Source organism: Xiphias gladius, chromosome 24, assembly GCF_016859285.1.
Source record: "Xiphias gladius isolate SHS-SW01 ecotype Sanya breed wild chromosome 24, ASM1685928v1, whole genome shotgun sequence".
In the NCBI taxonomy this organism is placed as follows: Eukaryota; Metazoa; Chordata; class Actinopteri; order Istiophoriformes; family Xiphiidae; genus Xiphias; species Xiphias gladius.
The window spans coordinates 944,744-964,112 of NC_053423.1; the positions used below are offsets into that span (position 1 = coordinate 944,744).

General features: G+C 37.4%; 1 protein-coding gene across 1 annotated transcript in view; it reads right to left on the minus strand.

The window, feature by feature from the left end:
• Positions 1-868: 868 nt before the first annotated feature.
• The window catches only part of LOC120785912 (gamma-aminobutyric acid type B receptor subunit 1-like), a 100,263-nt gene continuing 81,762 nt past the window's right edge, over positions 869-19,369 (minus strand). Inside the window, exons 16-18 of the mRNA XM_040120891.1 lie at positions 9,716-9,844; positions 3,729-3,872; positions 869-2,947 (exon numbers count right to left, since the gene is read on the minus strand). Of these exons, the coding sequence (XP_039976825.1) occupies positions 2,660-2,947; positions 3,729-3,872; positions 9,716-9,844 (561 nt within the window). The 3' untranslated portion in view covers positions 869-2,659. The remainder of the gene's footprint in view (positions 2,948-3,728; positions 3,873-9,715; positions 9,845-19,369) is intronic.

The window sequence follows — 19,369 nt, forward strand, 5'->3', positions numbered from 1 at the left end:
TCTGATGTCAGCCTGTTGGTTTTGTTTTCAGGAAAAAACAGAAACTGTGTTTGTTTATAGCTGTGGAGGAAATGGTGAGGTGTTGTTGAAACAAACTGAACTTGTCTTGAGGCAGAATGATGGCCTCTGTTATTAACTAATCCTGGAGGATAAAACTAACACTTCTGGCAAGAGAGCAAGTCAGACATCAAAAACAAAAATAAGTGACAAACTGCTGTGCTTGTGGGTCATGTGGGGTATTAGACCATACTGTGGTGCTGCTTGTATTTGAATTTCTATTGGAATTTTTTAAAATTTAAAATCTATCTGTATTTAGATTTTAGAATTTGAGACACTGGCCATTGACAATCTTATTTCCAAGCGGGTGAGGAATGACCTGTGGAGTACCTCAAGGATCAGTACATGGCTCCCTTCTAATAATTCTAAACATGCTAGGCCAGATTTGATTAACAACATCACTGATCAACATATTCATGTTGATGATACTCAAATCTACATCTCTTTCTCTCTGGCTGGCTATGGTCCTCTTGACTCACTTTGTCGGTGCATGGAACAAATTAATGAACAGATATGCCAGAATTATCTCTTGCTAAATAAAGACAAAACTTAGGTGACTGTGTTTAGTGCCCAAATTAGCCATAGGTTTGACATTTATGCCTTGTAAATTGACAGCTGGCCCATTGTACTTAATTTCTGGTATTTATCTGTCTTTTTCAAAGGAAAATTAAACACCCAGGCACAGCTGCAGCCTAACATTAAACACATACAGGTGTTTTAGTAAATGCTTTTAGCCAAATGTAAGGCTCTGTCAGCTCTGGAGGGTGGCATCACAACAATTAACATTAAATACCTAACAGATGAAAGCAGTATCCTCAGCTTCTTTCCAGACCTGAATCAAAAGGACTGGGTTCAGCCACAGTGAGGGGTTTAGCATGAACGCACACAAGTATGACTCAGTAGAATGACAATGACTCAGCAGTCTCTTTGAACAGAGACCAGTAACAATGTAAAAAACCACCATCAAACATTTAACAAGAGGAGCTTAGTTAGTCTGTCACAAAACTGTCATCACTTATTATGAAGTCAGTGGGTCTTTGATTTCACACATAAGTAACAAAAGCTTTATTCTCATTTTTAGTCATTAGGCATTGATTTTGTTGGTTAAAATGACAAATATCGCTACAAGATTTTATCAGCTGGAACTTGCTAATTAACAACAACTCAACGATGGCTGAGGAAGTGTTTCTAGCTGAGTCATTTGAAAATGAGATCCATGTTTAGAGGCATTTTGAACACACTGTATATTTCATTCCTTACACTTTAGCTCTTGTGTTTTTGATTTTGGAGGGGAAATTAAAAAAGACACCACCCACTAAATACTTTGGTTACCAAATATCACTATTAATAAACACAGTTTTTGCTATAATGTAAGCTGAAACGGTAAGCATGTTTGACTAACTAGCTTATAAACAAGTAATGTAGCGTTACATCCAAGGCTAAGAGTCATTTGTTATTTTGAGGGGTTACAGGTTACCTTAAAAGTCCTGTTCAGGACTGGAATGTCCAGTGTGGAAGCCAGTCCAGGATACAACTATATCAGAGTTTAGGCTAATGTTAGCAGCTATTTTGTGCTCTTTATTGGATTTGAGGTTTACACTCCAGCAGCTTTATCTCGGATAGCATGAGACACGGGAGTTTGAAAAACTCATTGGTTAGTTTTTATCCTCAAGATCTTTTAATCTGTAGTAAACCTGAAGTACATAGTACATAGAAAGACATAACAGTTTGATCATATATTTTCTTTATGATACTGCACTATAATCCTAGGACTAACTAGCCACCATGTGGTACAAGAACAATACTGCTCCTTTTCGTGTCTTCTACATGGATCATCAATTGGTGGGGATGCTGACTTTTTCCCTTGGACACGTAGCTTTAGTCTCAGGTTTTTTTTTTAGCACAATATCATATATGTAGCCGTCATGTGCCTATTAAAGATCCTTTTACAGGATTCTCCTTTTTTAATGAGTCAACTGGAGACAGAGTTTTTAACAAATCAATGGATCTAACATTAATGCTAACCTGATTAGCAATTAATCATCTAATAAAATTTCCCCCCACACTTCTCATTTCATCCGCCAAAAATGAGAAGCTGCTTATGTCATCTTTTGTCTAAAGGCAATGACTTTTTGTTTCAGAAATCCCAACAAATTCTGATGATAAATCTGCCACCATTACTCTATGTGCATTGTTATATTGGAAAACTTGACAGATTAGTAGCTCTAGCTGATGGGCTAAGGCAAATGGTCAATACTGAGCGATTTTTTTCTCAATTTCTAGATGGCATGAAAAATCACTCATTGATGACAGATGCAACATTTTATAACGAACAAAATGTATGTACATCTCTTTTTCTTAGGGGGGAAAATAAAAATAACATTGATGAACTTTGAAAGAGGGAAAGAAGTGGAGATTGAAGACTGAAGATTTCTTCGAAACTAAACCTCTCCACTGGCCATCCTTCAGCCTCTTCTGATTGGTGGACTGCGTTTTGACGTCACCTCCTCAAACAGACACTGATTTATTATTTGAACTGGTGTCTGTACTTCTTCTCCACCTCTGTTTAGCTGTTATCGTCATTACTGTCCTCATCACCATCTCACTTGTAGAGGAGCTGTAGCCGGCTGGTATGGCAGTTATTTCGGCTAATCTTGCTCTCTGGCTGGTAGAGGCTGGTTGAGTTGGCAAAGGATGGAGGAACAGGGTGGGGGTCAGAGGTGAGGGCAGGGTACCCCGGAGGAGGGGCCAGGGACCTGGGGTCACCCTGCGGGATGGCGAGGGAGGTTGGGCTGTGGTTCTGATTGGTGACAGTGGATGCTCTTCTTCTCGATCGCAGGGCCTGTCGCTCAGACAGCTGGTTCCTCAGCTCCGACACACGCTCTTCTTTCTGAGAGGACAAATGGTAACAATGACTCACCAATCTTCTATAGGGACAAGTCCTCTGAGTCTGTTTTAATTTATTTGATAGTTGACAGGAGTTCACTGGAAAGACTAAAAACATGGGGGTGAGCAAGGTCCCAGGCTAGTTTCAGGTTGATTCCCGAAACATGGCTTACAAAGTTTGGATTACCCAAATTACAAAAACATTCGCTCACATTCATCTAGTGGTCCCTATCCATGTTGATAGATATTTGTCTCTGAGATTTCTTTCTTGACACAAAACAGTAGAAGTAAATGGAATTGAATGTGTGCTGCTCAAAGTATTGAAAAATTGAACATTAAAGTTTATTCTTGACCTTGGACATTGTTTTTTGGAAAAAAAAACCCACACGCAACAACAACAACAAAAGAAAATCTCCAACAAATTTTCCAACTATATCTCTCAGTGTATCTCAGTGGAAGGCATTTGCTAAGCTGTCATGGAGATGCTGGAGTTGTCATCACATGAATTATGGATAGATGTTATGACAACTAAGCAAACTCTATCCGCTGAGGAAGGCTGTGAAATGAGATTGAAAGCTCTGGAAAAAGCAGTAAACTAACATTTTTCTTTGTTTGTTTTGCCATGTTTTATTTAAAACTTATAAATTCAAGATCATCACGTTCATTTTAAGCTGCCTTCTTGGCCAGGTCTCTTGAAAAAGATATTTTTATCCCGATAAGACAATAAGACCGGCTAAATATGAAGGAAAAAAGAGAATGTGGAAAAGAGAAAAGGCAATGCTGACCTCCTGGATGATCTTTTGTAGCTCCTTGTTCTCTCTCTCCAGTTGTCTGGACTTTTCCTCGTCATTGTTATTGGTGGATGACCCAGTCCTTATGGTCTCTTGGGCATCTGACTGCCACTCACCTCGGGTGATCAGACGCCGCATCTACAGATCATGCACATGTTGTCCTTACTATACTGTACATGTGAAGACTTCTCATGAATTTTCACCAAATACTAGAGGAGTTCATCAGGGGTCAGTTTTTTGACTGTAACATTTAGAGCATGAATAATGGTTTTTCTTTTAACCTCAATCCTGCGATAAAAAGGGGCTCCTACTTAATACTGGTGGGGTCTCTCCTCATATTGACAGTTGACTCTTGGTTTGTGTTGAAATATGTAACTTCATATACAAATGTAATTAACTTAAACATATTTTTCTCCCTTACCTGAATATATGTAATTATCAAAGTTATTTGTTAGTGTTCCTAGGTGTTAATTTTAGAATTAGCAGAATAGGAATAGGTGGGGTGACATAATATATGACACTTAATATTTACCTTTTCTGCGGGAGCCTTATACAACCTTACATTAACCTTCTATAAATACCTTTAGATATCTTCATGTTCAGGGATGGTTATCTTGATGTACTTGAATGTACTAAAATTTTTTATCCTTGTGATATTTGATTTTTTTTAGATGATTTTACTCTATTAATTTTTTTCTGATTTTTATTATTGTCTAATTGTATACTTAGAGAGTATGTATCTACTTATATGTGTTTTGTATGTACCAATGAGTCAAAACATTATGTCAGCTCATAAAGCGGATCACCATTATCTTGTAACAACTGTGCATGACAAGGTCTGGAATATACAGTGGATTCACACCCCCTTCACTTTTTGCACACTTTATTGTGTTGTAGATTTAACTTTATTATTAATTTTCACTCATCAATCTAGCAAATGAAAACATGTTTTTAGAAATTTTTCTAAATGTATTAAAAATCAGAAACTGATATCTCTAATTTGCAAAAGTATTCAGACACTTAATTTAGTACTTTGTGGAGGCCTCTTTTGTCAGCAATTACAGTTTCAGGTCTTCTTGAGTAAGTCTCTACAAGCTTGGAACACGTGGACTTTGGACAGTTTATCCCATTCTTCCTGCCAGATCCTTTCATCTACTTTCATGCTGAAAGATGACTGTCACATTAGTCTCAGGTTATGTGCACTCTGGAGCAGGTTTTCTTTCAAGACCTCTCTGTATTTGGCTGCATTCATCCTTCCCTCCATTCTGACCAGTCTCCCTGTCCCTAGTGCTGAGAAGCACCACCGTCACAACCATGCTTCACTGTAGGGATGGTATTCCAAATTCCTCCATTTCAGTATTATTGAGGCCACTGTGCTCCTGGGAACACTAAAAACTTTAGAAACGGTTTTATATGCTTGCCACAATCTATGCCTCATCACAAAATTGAATGGTGGCAGTCTACAAAGAGTGCCTTGGACTTCATGGCTTGGTATTTGTCTTTACATGCAGTGTGAATTTTGGGACCTTATACACACAGGTTTGTGCCTTTCTAAACTATGTCCGATCAATTCTGTTTGCTACAGGGATAATTAAAGCAGAATTTAGAGTGCCATGGTAAAGGGTCAGAATACGTCTGTAAATAAGAGATTTCGGTTTTTGATTTTTATTAAATTTTGAACATTTCTAAAACATATTCAGCTTGTCATTATGGTCAATAAAGTGTGCAAAAAAGCAAAGGAAGTATGAATACTTTCTGAAGCCACTATATTAGACAATAAGTGAACTGTTCTTCTAGTCAACTGGATGTGGGAGAAATGTGCAGGTGTTAAGACCTGAGCAACTTTGACAAAGGCCATAGGACTTAGTCAGAGCTTCCCCGAAACGGCAAGGCTCACTGGATGTTCCCAGTCAGAAGTGGTGAGTAGCTCAGACAGTGGTCTGAGGAGGGACAGACCATGAACCAGAATCCCAGAGAATCTTTTTTCATATAATAATGTGTGTCTCTCTATGATTATTCTACTTTTAGTAGTGGAGAATATCTATCCCAGAAATTGATCAATTGCTTGGTCTATAAAATATCAGCAAATTGTGAAAATTACCTTTCACAATTTCCCAAGGCCCAAATTGACAAATTCAGATTACAGTGTGATTCCCAAAGATTTAACTAGATTAGAATAGAACTAGAATTTACTATTTTAGAAGACTCAGAAAACCAGCGTTAATCTTCATTTGTGAACTTTGATATTTTTGATTAAAAATGACTTACACAATTAATCAATTAATAAATAGTTGGCAATTAATTTTTTTGATTGATTATTTGGTTATTCCTTTTTGTTTTTGTTTTTTTTCAAGAAAGCCAAGTTCTCAATCTCTGGTCCTTATATATGCTCAGATGGTTGCTTAGATAGAGAATGGGCCTAACTACAAATACCTTGCGACATGGATTAATGACAAACATAGTTATAATTTCTATACACTGACTACTAATAAAATTATTGACAAAAGTTGGATTGCAGTTTAGAAAAATTGAAGCAGCTTCCCAGTTGACTACAGAAAGAAAACTAGTGAATCAGTCAATGTTTGAGATGTTGCCATCCCTTTAAAAACACTGTTGTTTACCATAACGTTTATCAGCCTGCCCTGTACTCATTTTAGCAGTGAAGCATCACCATCATTGATTGGTTATTTACACAACTCTCCTGAATAAACTTCAGCCTGTAATTCATCCATGCTAACTTGGAATTTACAATAAATCTTTGCCCCATATTTCCATATACTCAATATTAAAAGACTAGATTTAGTGATTCACATTAGTGTCTTTGCACACTCCGTCTATGGGTCTGTCTACTCAGTGTTTTTATTTTTCCAATCAGAAACATTTTTGTTTATTTATTTAATCTTTTTTAAATAAAACTGCTATAATATACACACAGAGACTCTCAAGTACTATACATTTGTGCTGTGCGTGGAAATCCTGATGTGTGTGTATTATGAATATTCTGCTGAAAATGCAAAGTTTGGAATTCTGCATTACCACCTGTGCACTGCACCGAATTAAAGTGATAAAAAAGTAACTTCCCCTGTATGTGGAGAATCTCTAGGTGAGATATACAGATGGTCAGAAAAAATGCAGTAATATTCTTCAGGACAGGCTGCCATACATTAATCACTATTATATCAGGATTATATCATGTGAGGAACTCCATTACTAGTCCTTAATTAAAAAATGATGGTCTTTTACTACCTTTGTCCAGCATATTACTCACATTTAATTGCTGATCTGCGGATACACCAAGATCAGTACACACCCTAACAATCGAGTCAAACAGGACAAGAGACATGTACCCTCAAATAATGAGAGATTTAAACAAATTGAACATAATAGCAACTGCTCAGGGGCCCTGGGCTTTCGAAGGTCCCACAAGATCCTGACTCACTGTCTGGTAATTGGCTTTTGGTAATTTAATTAACTGCACATTTGTTAAGGAATTTGAACAAATCAAGAACACTATCAACTAAAGTGTATCCCGCAGTGTTAGCTTAATTTGTGACAGTGTCGTGCATAGGGGTACATATTCCCAAATAAAGTGGTGTTTAAACTAATTACCACAACAGGGGCCCAACTGAAAATGGCCACTCTAACAGGTTGATCTAGCTATGGTTCAAGACAGCCATTGGTTTCCATTAATTTCTGTATGGTGTGATATATTATCAGACTACTGAAACTTGCTGGGGTTGTGTAATTACTTTTTTGCTTTTGCCCTTATACAAAAATCATAAAACAGAAAACCAAAATGAGACAGGTGTGACAGGAGAGGTCAAGGAGCCTATACAGTGGACCTCCCCATAAATTGAAAATAATAAAAAGCAAACATAAAAAAACATACCTTTTGAACATGAACTCTTCATTAATTCTTGTCATTGTTACATTATTATTATATGGTAACACCTTTTAAACACAGAAATATTTGTCTCCACTGCATTGCACAGCTATGGTAAGCAGGGGATGTCAAAGTTAAACCCCAGGCAACTGCAAAATAAAATCTAATGGGTGTTAACAAAGGACAGCTTGAATGATAAATTACACAAATCAAGTTTGCTTTTGATTCCAAATCAGGATTTTAGATTGTTAAACCATCAATGTGTCTGACTAGATATGATGTCGTTCCTTGTGCAGTTCGTTATAAAGCTGTGTCAGGTTGTGTTGCTGTGTCACTGAATCTCAGCAATAATGACAGTGAGCGAACAGGTTTCATAAACAAAAAAGAGATAACGGAAAACTCTTAACTTTTCTAAATGCAACTATTTGACCACTGGTTATATACTGTACATATCACTGGTTATACATGTCTAGTTTTAAAATATCATTATCTCCTTTTTCCAAAGTAAACTCTTATAATAGTATGTTGTTTTTTTTTGCTTTGTTTCTTTTTTAAGAATTGTATTCATTTGTAAAAAATCTGAAAGTATTCAGATCGCTTCACTTTCTGCACACTTTATTGTGTTGTAGATCTAATTGTAAATGGATATGTATGCTCTACACTCATTAACCCATAGTGACAAAATGAATACATGTTTTTGCTAGGGGCTGTAGTCAACAAAAGAAAATCTTAGTTGACTGATATCATACCCACTCTTCAAACAATCGAATCATGGTGGTGAACAAACAATCTGCATGTTATCTCTAAAATTAAGAAAATCAGCTATAGTTCACTGACTGCACTCTACCTGGTAGCCTTATTAGCCTTACTGTTCTGGTGGCACGTGGTGTTCGGCACCTTACTGAGACCCTTTATGTTGGTTTTTCCTTTAATTTGTCACCTGTCTATGTGTCCAGTCAATTCAGTTTGCCACAGACAGACACCAGTCAAGTTCTAGACACATGTCAAGGGTTAAGTTAAGAAAACAGAATAGACCTGAGCACAATTTGTAGTGCCACAAGAAAGAATTTGAATACTTTGATACTGTTTAATACTTTGATTTTTAATAAATTTACAAAAGGATTGCAAAACATGTTTTTTATTAGTCATTATGGGTTACTGAGTGTAGACTGATGGGCAAAAATGGCAATTCTTTTTACAATTAAATCTACAACACAATAAAGTGCACAAAAAGTGAAGGGGTCTGAATATTCTCTAAAGCCACTGTTTGGTTAGAATTATGTGTAAAATCACATTTTATCATGACCATTTTTTCAAATACTATATGGCAGGAAGCACCCCTGTCCACAACTTTACACTACTGCACCTGTTTTTCATAGTTTTTACCAGGCCCCTTTAAGTTTCCTTATTTTCTTTTCTTCAGTGTGAAACAAGAATAGGGATATCAATCTGATGCCTGTGTGTTAAGTGCAAAGCTGGAGTCAGGACATGATTAGTCTACCTTAGCATAAAAACTGAAAGAAGGGGGAAAACACAAAGCCTGGCTCTGTCCAAAGTTAAAAAATACAACTAATTCATTAAAATTTCTTGTTTGTTAAATCAGCAAAGAACTGAAATGCTGACAGCCTTATCAACCATCATGAATGTTGGCCTAATGCTCTTGTGGCTGAATGGAAGAAATCGCTGAATCCAGGTTCCAAAATTTCTGATTCAAATTCTAAAACCAGAAGAGTGGAGGCTGTTTTAGCAGCACATTATTGCCCATGGTGTCAGAATCACACATTTAATTGTCAAATATGGATGTAATTGTTGGATGTCCACACACTTTTGGCAATATAATGTATGGCTAAGAACACTCTCCGCAAAATATTGGCCTCCAGAAGAGTAGCTCAATACACACACAACATGATGCTGACAGAGCAGAGCAGGCTGTTGAAGAGCAGGTATTGATGCTGACACAGCAAGGGAAGGCCAATCTACAGGTCATGTGATAGACTGTATTATACCAGCCAAGATGATGCAAGGCAATTCATTAAGTCTGACACTTAAACTGCTGCAGGGAGGAGATGATAAGAGGACTACAGTGCTCTGGTTTTACCTTAGGGACGAACAGAACCACCAGTGTGATGTAGACCGAGAAGATGATGGCCAAGGAGGCAAAGGCGAAGGAGGCGTCCTGCTGGGAGGCGAGAATCATGGTGACCGGAGCTGTGATCATACACAGCACCTGAGGAAAACAGTGGATTGAAACACCATGTTTAGTTCTTTTACTACAGAAAAAGAAACCGCATACAGGTCAGGTCACCATGGGTTTGCAAGTGAAAAAGGCAGGGTGGATTCTACAGCCATTATAGACCAGAAAATGTTGACTTTATTCTTAAAATAAATAAACAAATACAGGTTCCCAACAGAGTGAGCTGACCTGTTAGTATCTGGGGTGCAGCCATGAGAAGAGCTGATGGAATTCTGATGATAATTCTGAGGAGCTTCAGCCTTTCTCTTCATATTTCCTTCACAGAAACATCTTTCAGTTAAAGAAAGTAAATACTATATTTCCTTGCTGCTGGCTTGTTTCAAACCTGTCTGATTGTTCAACTGTTCCTGTTTGCTTGACCTGTTGGACATAACATCACTGTGTTCCCAGATCTCAACTATTACCATGGTGGGTACAATTCATTCATGGAAACCAAATAGTCAAATGACCTGTACATTTTTATAAAGGCTAATCTGAATGTTGCCCTTAATGCATCTATATTAATTTGTATCATTAGCAAAGTTTTTGTTTAATTAATATTTACTTGATTAAGTTTTATTTCCAATTGCAAAAACCAAATATATTTTCTATTTCTGATTCTGTAAAGAGACAGTTGACATGTAAAATAAAAACTTAGTAGATATAACTAAAGATAAGTGAGAAAGTCAGTCAGGAAACTACCTCTCCTCAATCATACCAGCTACTGACAGAAAACAGATAACTCAATATTATCAGCAAGAATTCAAGGCAGAGCAGAATGGCATGTACATGTTTTTCATTCTTCGTCTATATGCATTAAGGATGGCATTTTAATTCACTGAATTTAACTGTTTTATTGATGACTTCTCAGTGCATGTTTTGGATAATATCCTGACAATATTGTTTCATTGGCAGTTGTCATACAATTATGGTATCAGGTTTCATTTCTGTCATACCAAGAAAGTTTAATTAGAATCAGAAACAGAACGGGAACGAGAGAGAGTTGGCAGTGAGAGCAGAGAAAGAACAAAAGTGTGTGAGAGATTACACAGGGAGGAGATGAATTGGAGGTTGTCTGAGATAGAATACGAGAGGGTGGACGAGTGAGGGACAGAGCAACTAAGCACAACATCAAATGAAACATGAGAGAGGTGGAGGTGAAGTTTGAAATCAATGTGTATTGATCAACAGTCAATCATATCTGTGCAAAAGATGAAAAATCCAATCCAGACTAGCAAATAGAAGCAGCAGGCACCAGCAGCAGCCACATTTTTTCCACTGTGCCATTGCTTACACACAGAGACACACAAAAACAATCCTGTCCTCCGCTCACACACAACTTGTCCAATCATTTCACTCACCACACTGGAAAAAGAACTGCATTTCTTTGCATTTGGGATTGTTGGGGGAAGGTGAACTGCTGTCATTAATCTGGAGACAGACTGTCTCCAAACCAGTGTTAATTTCATTTATGAAAACTATGACGAAAAATATTAATTGATGACCTATTTTTCAGGACAGAAACAAGACTAAAACTAAATAAAAAGTAAAAAGTAAAATTTATTTTTGTCAATGAATAAAAACAAAATGATTAGTAAAATAGTTTCCTCCACTGTTCAGAAGATGATGTAGTTGCTTGAAGCTGTTGCACTTCTATTAATACCACCTTGCAAAGTTATGTGTCAGTAAAGTTATCTGATGTTACTTGTTGTTGGAAGAAAAAGATTTATAAATTCATCTACAATTCACTGAGAATTAGAGGCTGCAACAAAACAGCTGACTACAAAAACTACAAAACTACAAAAACATGCAGAAATATAAGCTCATGTAACTAGACCATTTGCATTTCCTGAAGAAAATGCTTGTGATTGCTGCGTATGCTGCTGTTGCCTTATTGTCTTACATATTGACTTAACAAGTTAATATGGCCTTGTCATGCTAAATATTTTAAAAGTGGAACAATGTTTCTAGCCATCACTATTTGGGAATAGTAGTTTGTATTAAGCAATTTTTGTTTTTATTGTATAGCACCCCCTAGAGGGGAAACTGCATGAAACTTGGCAGTCTTATTTATGGTCTCATTCTCTACACTTGAGCCAAATTTGGTCAGCCAATCATGGAAAAACGATACAAATATTTAAAATCAAACACATAGGCAGCGTTCAGGGTGATATAAAAAGAACATGTACCAAATTTGGTGAAGCTTGGATGAAAGATATAGGATAGGGAATCAAAAGTATATCTATCAAAAAATTCATAATGGTGGGAAAATGTTTACGATGCAAATGGGTGTGACCTATATCAATCTCTTCAGCATCATCCATTTGAATCCATAGCAACAAGAATTTTTACTCTACTAATTTTTATTGTAGTATGCAGAAGCCTTCACCAAGTTTCAGTCTTTTAGCTTGTAAGTTTTTAGATATCGGGGTGATACAAACATGGCATGTACCATGCTTGGTGAAGCTTGCATGAAGGCTGTAGGATAGGGAGTCAAAAGTATGTCTATATTTGACAAATCATTTTGCAGTATTTGTTAGCTCATTTCTCACCACATCTTGGGAAGCAGTTCATCAAGTTTCAGTCTTGTACCCTTTATAATTTGTCAGATATTCATCATGTTTCACCATATTTCATCATGTTTCACTTATTCCCCATTAAAAACCATTAAAAAATAATAAGAAAACTCACAAGTTAAAAAATTCACAGAATAAACAGTGAAGATAGATAAAGAGCGAATATAAGTATACTGTGATTGCTAATTTGGCAGCAGCAGCTGTGGATGTGAAGGTAAAGGTAACGTTACTTTCAGTCAGCCATCTTTAGCATTGCTATCAGGAGTGAATAAATTCCAGGATTAATGTCAGTGGTCCATCTAAATCATCCTCTAGATGTTTGCTAAACAGAGATCACTGTATTGATATTATCCAGTGATATAGCCGCTCTTCTCAAACTAAATCCAGAAAATGATCAGTATTTTAATGAAAAAGATAGTGAATCCAGCTTCTGAATGACTCACTGTCTGCAGTTAACAGCACACGTAGCTGCAGTAATGCTAGGTTAGCAGAAACGATTGTCCTAGATTAAATTACAGACAGTTTGGAAATACTACCTGGCTTTACTAAAGTGAGTCAGGCTATACTACTACAGAGCTGAGTTACACCTGTAACCATGGTAACTCTACACAAAGATGGCGACAACCGTAGCCTCAAAATGCATTGAACACATAAAAATTAAAAATGTATGATGAAAATGAGACTAACATGTAACTGACCAAAACTATAATAAAATATCTTTAGTTTTTGTTGACTAAAAACTAGATTGAAATTAACAAAATCAAATGACTGAAATATTTAACCGAAACAAATACATTTTTGTAAAAAGACTAAGACTAAAACAAAATCAAAACCAGTTACCATGATAAAGTTATGCGCTATTACAATATGGGCCTAATTGGATAGCTTTGTCTACTGAAAAATTAAAATTTTAATACTAATCAAATTACTACTAATTGCCTGTTAAGCTGTAGTTATATTATCTATGAAATGCACTGATTACTCAATGTTAAGTTGAAATGAACAGCCTGACCTTCAGGGATAAAACAAACCAGTTGGTACCAGGCAGTTGTCCTTTATCCCTGAGCTGTAATTTATGTCACAAATTAATTATGGAGCTAAGTATATGTGTGTGTTTTATCCCTTTGTACAGATACATAGCAACCCCTCTCTTCTGTACTCTCTAAGGGGTATAAATGCTCTAAGTTTTGTGCTTTTTGCTCATTGTCATAATTTGCTCATTGCACTACTGTTCCTTGCCTCATTCCAGACCATTGAATCATGTCTCACATTTGTTCTGCGTTTCAAATCGGCCTGGTGCTGTGCTCCCTGGTTGGGGAAACAAATTAATCAGAACTTTGTAAGCAGGACTAAAAATAGAAATGGTACCTTCCTATCTAGTAGCTACATTGATTAAAAAAAGGAACAGAAAAATGGCCACAAAAATGTTGACAAGTGTGGATGAGATTGACAGTCATAACTGAGAACAAGTCACTGGAATCCAAAGGCCTGATAATAATTGTTTCTTGACATGACAAGTTGAAAACTTGAGACTTTCAAGTTTCAAGTAGGTCAAGTCTCACAGCAGCAAGTTTTTTTTGAATAAGTCCAGATCTCAAATGTCCAGTCTATAGTTTTAGTCTGTTCACCCAAATTATGCAGAAACATGTTCTGTCATTTCCTTCTGGTGGTATTTAACCCTACAGCATCTGTTCCTGTGTTTTTTTTATATGCACTCCAATACAGTAGAAGGGGATAATATTTAGTTTGTGGTGCTCACAAAAATGAAAAATGGCATTTGAAAAATTGAACAGCAACCTGTCTTTCCAGACACAGGGTCACAGCATACTGCAAACAGTTTTGAGTGGAACTACTTTCTCTAGTCCCTATGAATTATGGACCACTTCCTGTTCCAACTAATTTGTTTTAAAGAGAGAGGGTAATCTGACAGGCTACAGACCAAAGCAAGAAGAAGAGAGGTGTGTGTGTGTGTGTGTGTGTCTGTGTCTGTGTGTGTCTGTGTGTGTATGACTGGTTGGAAAGAGACTGGCATTTGAAACCAGCAGCAGATGCCTCATTGGTCTTTTATATTGTCATGCAGAACAGAATACTTAAATTTGTCAAGTGAAATTTTTACTGCAGTGAAAGAACTTCTTGTTATTGTATACACATTAAGAAGCGGAACAACTGACTTCTTTATCAGGCTGTGTGACAGAGCAGACAGGCCCAGCCAATTACAGACACAAAGAGCCAGTATCGTCTTTAAAGAACTTTTCAGGAAAGAATGCCTTCAGAAACCTGGTCATAGTCACACGTTGTCTGCCTTCACTTTTAGACAGACAGAAAACAAAGGAATTTTGGAAGCAGCACTATGGTAAATTGAAGCCCAACCGATAAATTAAAAAGCCAATATTATGTGCCTGTTTTAACTTATCCAATGAATATCTTGTTGGTCTATACACTGGCCAAAAAATAACAAGAAAGGTCAGTACAGAAATTCCAAAGATATGTTTGTTGATTTAGAAACATTACATGCTGTAGTTTTTCCACTGCTCACTATCTACTACTAGATCATTTGTTTATAGGATTTTTCAAACAGCGATATCAGAATTGGGCTCAAAAAATAATTTTGATTGTGTTGATGCTATGTGTGCATTATTGTCTCAGTAAATAAACAAAAATCTATGAACTCTTATGTATGTTGTATCATGACAGCAGCAGAAAGAATAAATGACTTGGAGATGATAAAAGTATTTAAAATCAACATGCAAAACAGTTAGTAACACTAAAATGCACCAAGAGTTGTGTAACTTAACAAAACTGCATCAGTGAGTCTCTCCAAATTCCACAGGCAGCAGGAATAATATCCACAGACTAACAAGATAACAGGCTAAATTGTGCTGAGTCTACTGTCTGACTTTGGTACATTAATAAATTTGGGAAGCCCTGAAATTCCCAAGTGCTCTCTACGGTATTCTTCAGCGTACAGGCTACAGTTTGGCATTTAGGGGTCGAGAGCAGTAAGTCTGTATGAGAGCTGGTATCAGCAGCAGCCGAGTTGAGTTGAGTATATGGGTTGTATGGGTTTGCAGTACTCAACGGTCTGAGCAGTGAGTGTATACAGCAACGGTACACCCTGAAAACATGCCAGTCAGTTACCACCTACATTGTTAAAATCTAAGTAGTATTCAAGTGAGTTTGTAACGTTGTTTAGGGTTGTAATGCTTTCACTTTTATGCCTTCCAGTTAGTTTGGTTACACAACCAATAGTGCTTAAACAGCCAAAGCAACACCAAGGATGATGTTAAGCAATTTGTTCGCTTGACCTGCAAAGTTGTTGTTTTTTTGCAGAAATTGCTGGGGGAAATGTAGAATTTGAAACCCTCTGTATGTGGATAACCACTGCATTTAAAACTTTGGTTCAGCCTCTACACTCCGCCTCGACACATTACAGACCCACCTGTACCTGATCCAGGAGCCTGCTTGGCTACTCAGCTAGGAAAGCACACTGTGGTCAGCATTTTCGTTATCAGTTGTTGCCACTTGCAATGGTGCTGTTTAACCAACCAACTTTGTTGTCATTGTTACAATAATAAATACGTGGCTAAGCTTATGGAACGATCACAGTTTGGTGACAAAAACAACTTGGTTAGGTTTAGGAAAAGATCGTGGTTTGGGTTACTATAAAAATGTCCTTAGGGTTAGAGGACCTTCGTTGGTTGTGAGACAGTTATGGTTAAAAAACTCGGTTTCACATGCAAAACAATGAACAGTCTCCTGTGGGAAAGTCCTGTGTTTCGTCAACTCATCCATCCACCCAGATCTCCTCCAAATGTGGACTTTGTTGCTCTTTATAGAACATCACCTGACATCCTCCCCTTCTCCCGTTATAGCTGCTATGGCCCCTTGAGGTCACCTAACAATTAAAATGTAACTATGGGTCATAATAAGCTGCTGCAAAGACAACCTATGGGCTCATTTTTTAGGGGAGGACAGGCTCAATGGTGCAGACCCACTCAGTTCAGTGCGAGAGATTCACTCCTCAAGTGGTTGTAAATGGCAACAATTGTACCATTTATTTTTTTATGTAAAATTCCACACAGGCAGCTTATTGCATGTCAACTCCCCGGAAAAACAGAAATTTTAACACATTTGCTCCAAGGATTTTCACAACCCAGCTACTCCTTGGGTACTTCTTCTGCCTGTATGGAGTTAATGTGTGCTACAAGCGTCAACTGACATGCATTAAATGACACAGCACTATGTTATGTGGTCAGTATGTGCACTAGAATAATGGAATATCATTGTCAGTTATTCAAAAGGGCAGCAGAGAGAAGAAGAAAAAGAAGAAAAAGTGTCAAGAAAGAAGCACATGGCTAAGCAGCAACATCAAGAACTTGTAATCGGTATGCCCCCTAAGCTTGGTACAGGGGTTCAGTTTCAAAAACTGTCACCTCTTTTCATCCCCTTTCACCTACAAGAAGAGCTGCAACAATTATTTTAAAATGGTTAAAATGATTAATCTGCCACTAATTTCCTTGATCAATCATTTAATCATTTTGCCTGTAAAATGTTGGAAAATTAAAAATTCCAAACATAATTTTGCATAGCTAAATTGACATATTCAAATTGCTTGTTTAGTCTAACTAACAGTCCAAAACACATTTAGGATTCTAAGAAGAGAGAAATCTTCACATCAGGTCATATTTGGCATTGAACAATATTTGCCTAAAAAGTGACTCATATGATTAAGTAATTACCAAAAGTTGATTAATTTCCTTTTGATGACTTATCAATTAGTCATCTAGTCCTTTCAGCTCTATTCAAAAGCCTACCTTAGACAGTGAACAACTAAAACAAAGTGCATGTGTAGGTATAGGGGACATAGAAGTGTGTAATGTGGAACACGTATCTGTGAGCATTTCTGAGATGTGACTTTACTCCTGATGATGAGGACACATCACAGCCCTGTTCAGGTCTTATACTTTCTGTGGGCATACTGCAGAGCCTAAGGCAGAATGTGAGACTGTGGTGGTGTCGTCATTTAGGACAGACATGCTGGGCTGCAGAGCCCACCGGCTGGCTCCACTGTCATCTAAGCCCACAAATTGGGCTGTAGTTGAGCCTCACCACCAAGGACGGCGGATCTTCCTCAGCAGAGCATGATACAAAGGATGAGAGGTCAAAGAAAAAGTCAACACACCTGCTGAGAGAACCTGTGCTGATGAAGGATTGGAAGTGAACGACCAAGTCTGCAGACTAACACAGAGCCTGCAGAGAGGCACGTTACTGACAAACACATTAGTCTGGCTGCCAACAGCTATAGCCACAAACACACAGACACTAATCAGCCTTTTCATATGGTGACTATATATAGACCAGCGGGCCAGGCACAGAGCTCAAAGTCCACAGGAACATTTTGTTTTAGATTTATTTCTGAGATTACCCTACAATGGTACATTCAGTGTCCTGGGGCAGTAGTTTGGACATGGTGGTGAATGAATGCGGTTGTGTTATTCCTGTTGCAGTAATTCTCAGAGAACACTGAAAGTGAAGGTCTAAATATATGTTTAATGATGCTGACATGCTCCCCAAGATTTGTTAATGGTTGCTTGGAACACTGTGGAGTCTCTGTACATCTCCCAAAGCAGCGTTTGGAGGAAATTCAACCATTCATCCGCAAAAATATTTCAAATTTATATGTTTTCTCAGTGATTGTAGCCCTGTTTTAATGAGACCAATTTCTAGTTTTGATGACTTCAAAATAATCACAAGTTCCTTGCAGTGGTCTAAAGGACCAATCCCGATGATTTCATCATGTTATTTCATTTTGTACATGAGACTTGAAATCTGTAACACAAAGCCTGCTTTACAATTTGGGGGGTGGAGTTTGAATGTTTACCAAGCAGGATTATTCTAATGAAAAGGTGATTTTGGTTGAATCACATGGACAGACATTGTATTATTTTATTAATCTTGTACATTGTGTTAACTTCTGGTTTTGTCCTGTGACAATTCAACCTTAAAAATTGTGAAAAGTTGGAAATTTGGCCCAATAGTATAATTAGTTTGGGGTGACAAATTAGGGGTTATAATCAGGTTTAATGTGTACACTGTCTGCCAAGCTTTATGGCAGCTGTCTCATCCAGTGTTTTTGGAGCTTGACCAATACTAGGGGGTAAAAATCAGGAATAAACCTGCTAGCTTTTTGTGTGAAGTCACCTCTCTTCCAAAACAATTTGCACAAGGATTTCAGACTAAAGGCTGAATCTCTATCGCCTTACCAATCATTAAATAAACGTATAAATAATATTATATTTATTTTATGTGGCCCATGTTATTTTTAATAAGAAGGTAGGCCATTTTGTAACCTCTCCTTCAGTGTTTAATTGGATATTATGATAAGCGATAGGTACATGTCATAATATCCAGTTAAATGAGGGTACAGGTACAGTGAAGTACCTGTGTCCATATTTGTTTAAGGTTGATAACCAAAATAATAATTTGTTCAGTTTTCCAAGTTTTTCCTTCAACACAGCACCAGTGTTGTCAAACCTTTTAAATTAGGGAGGGTGGGCCTCTCAGGCAAAACAGCAGCAAATCTTTCTGAAAGGCACACTGTCTTCTAGCCTTGAGATGTTGGGCAGCTGTCTGTGGTTATTTGGGGAAAACAGCCATTCTGATAAAAGTGAAGCAAAAGTGCTGTAGTAGCCAAGGTCAAAGGAGATGACTGTTTTTGCCCGCCGAGATGCCATAGATTGGGGTCTGTTAAAATCCACGGGCACAGCCAGATAACAGCGGCTCCAGACCAGGATGCCCTGACGTTATACTGAAGGCTATATGCAAGGTGATCTGAACTAACACAGGTAAAAACGTTTCCCTGTGTACAGAATAGTGAACGAATGGAATAACTCTACATACTCTGGATGCATTGAGCATGACCCTTTCTGAGCGTTAAGTATTT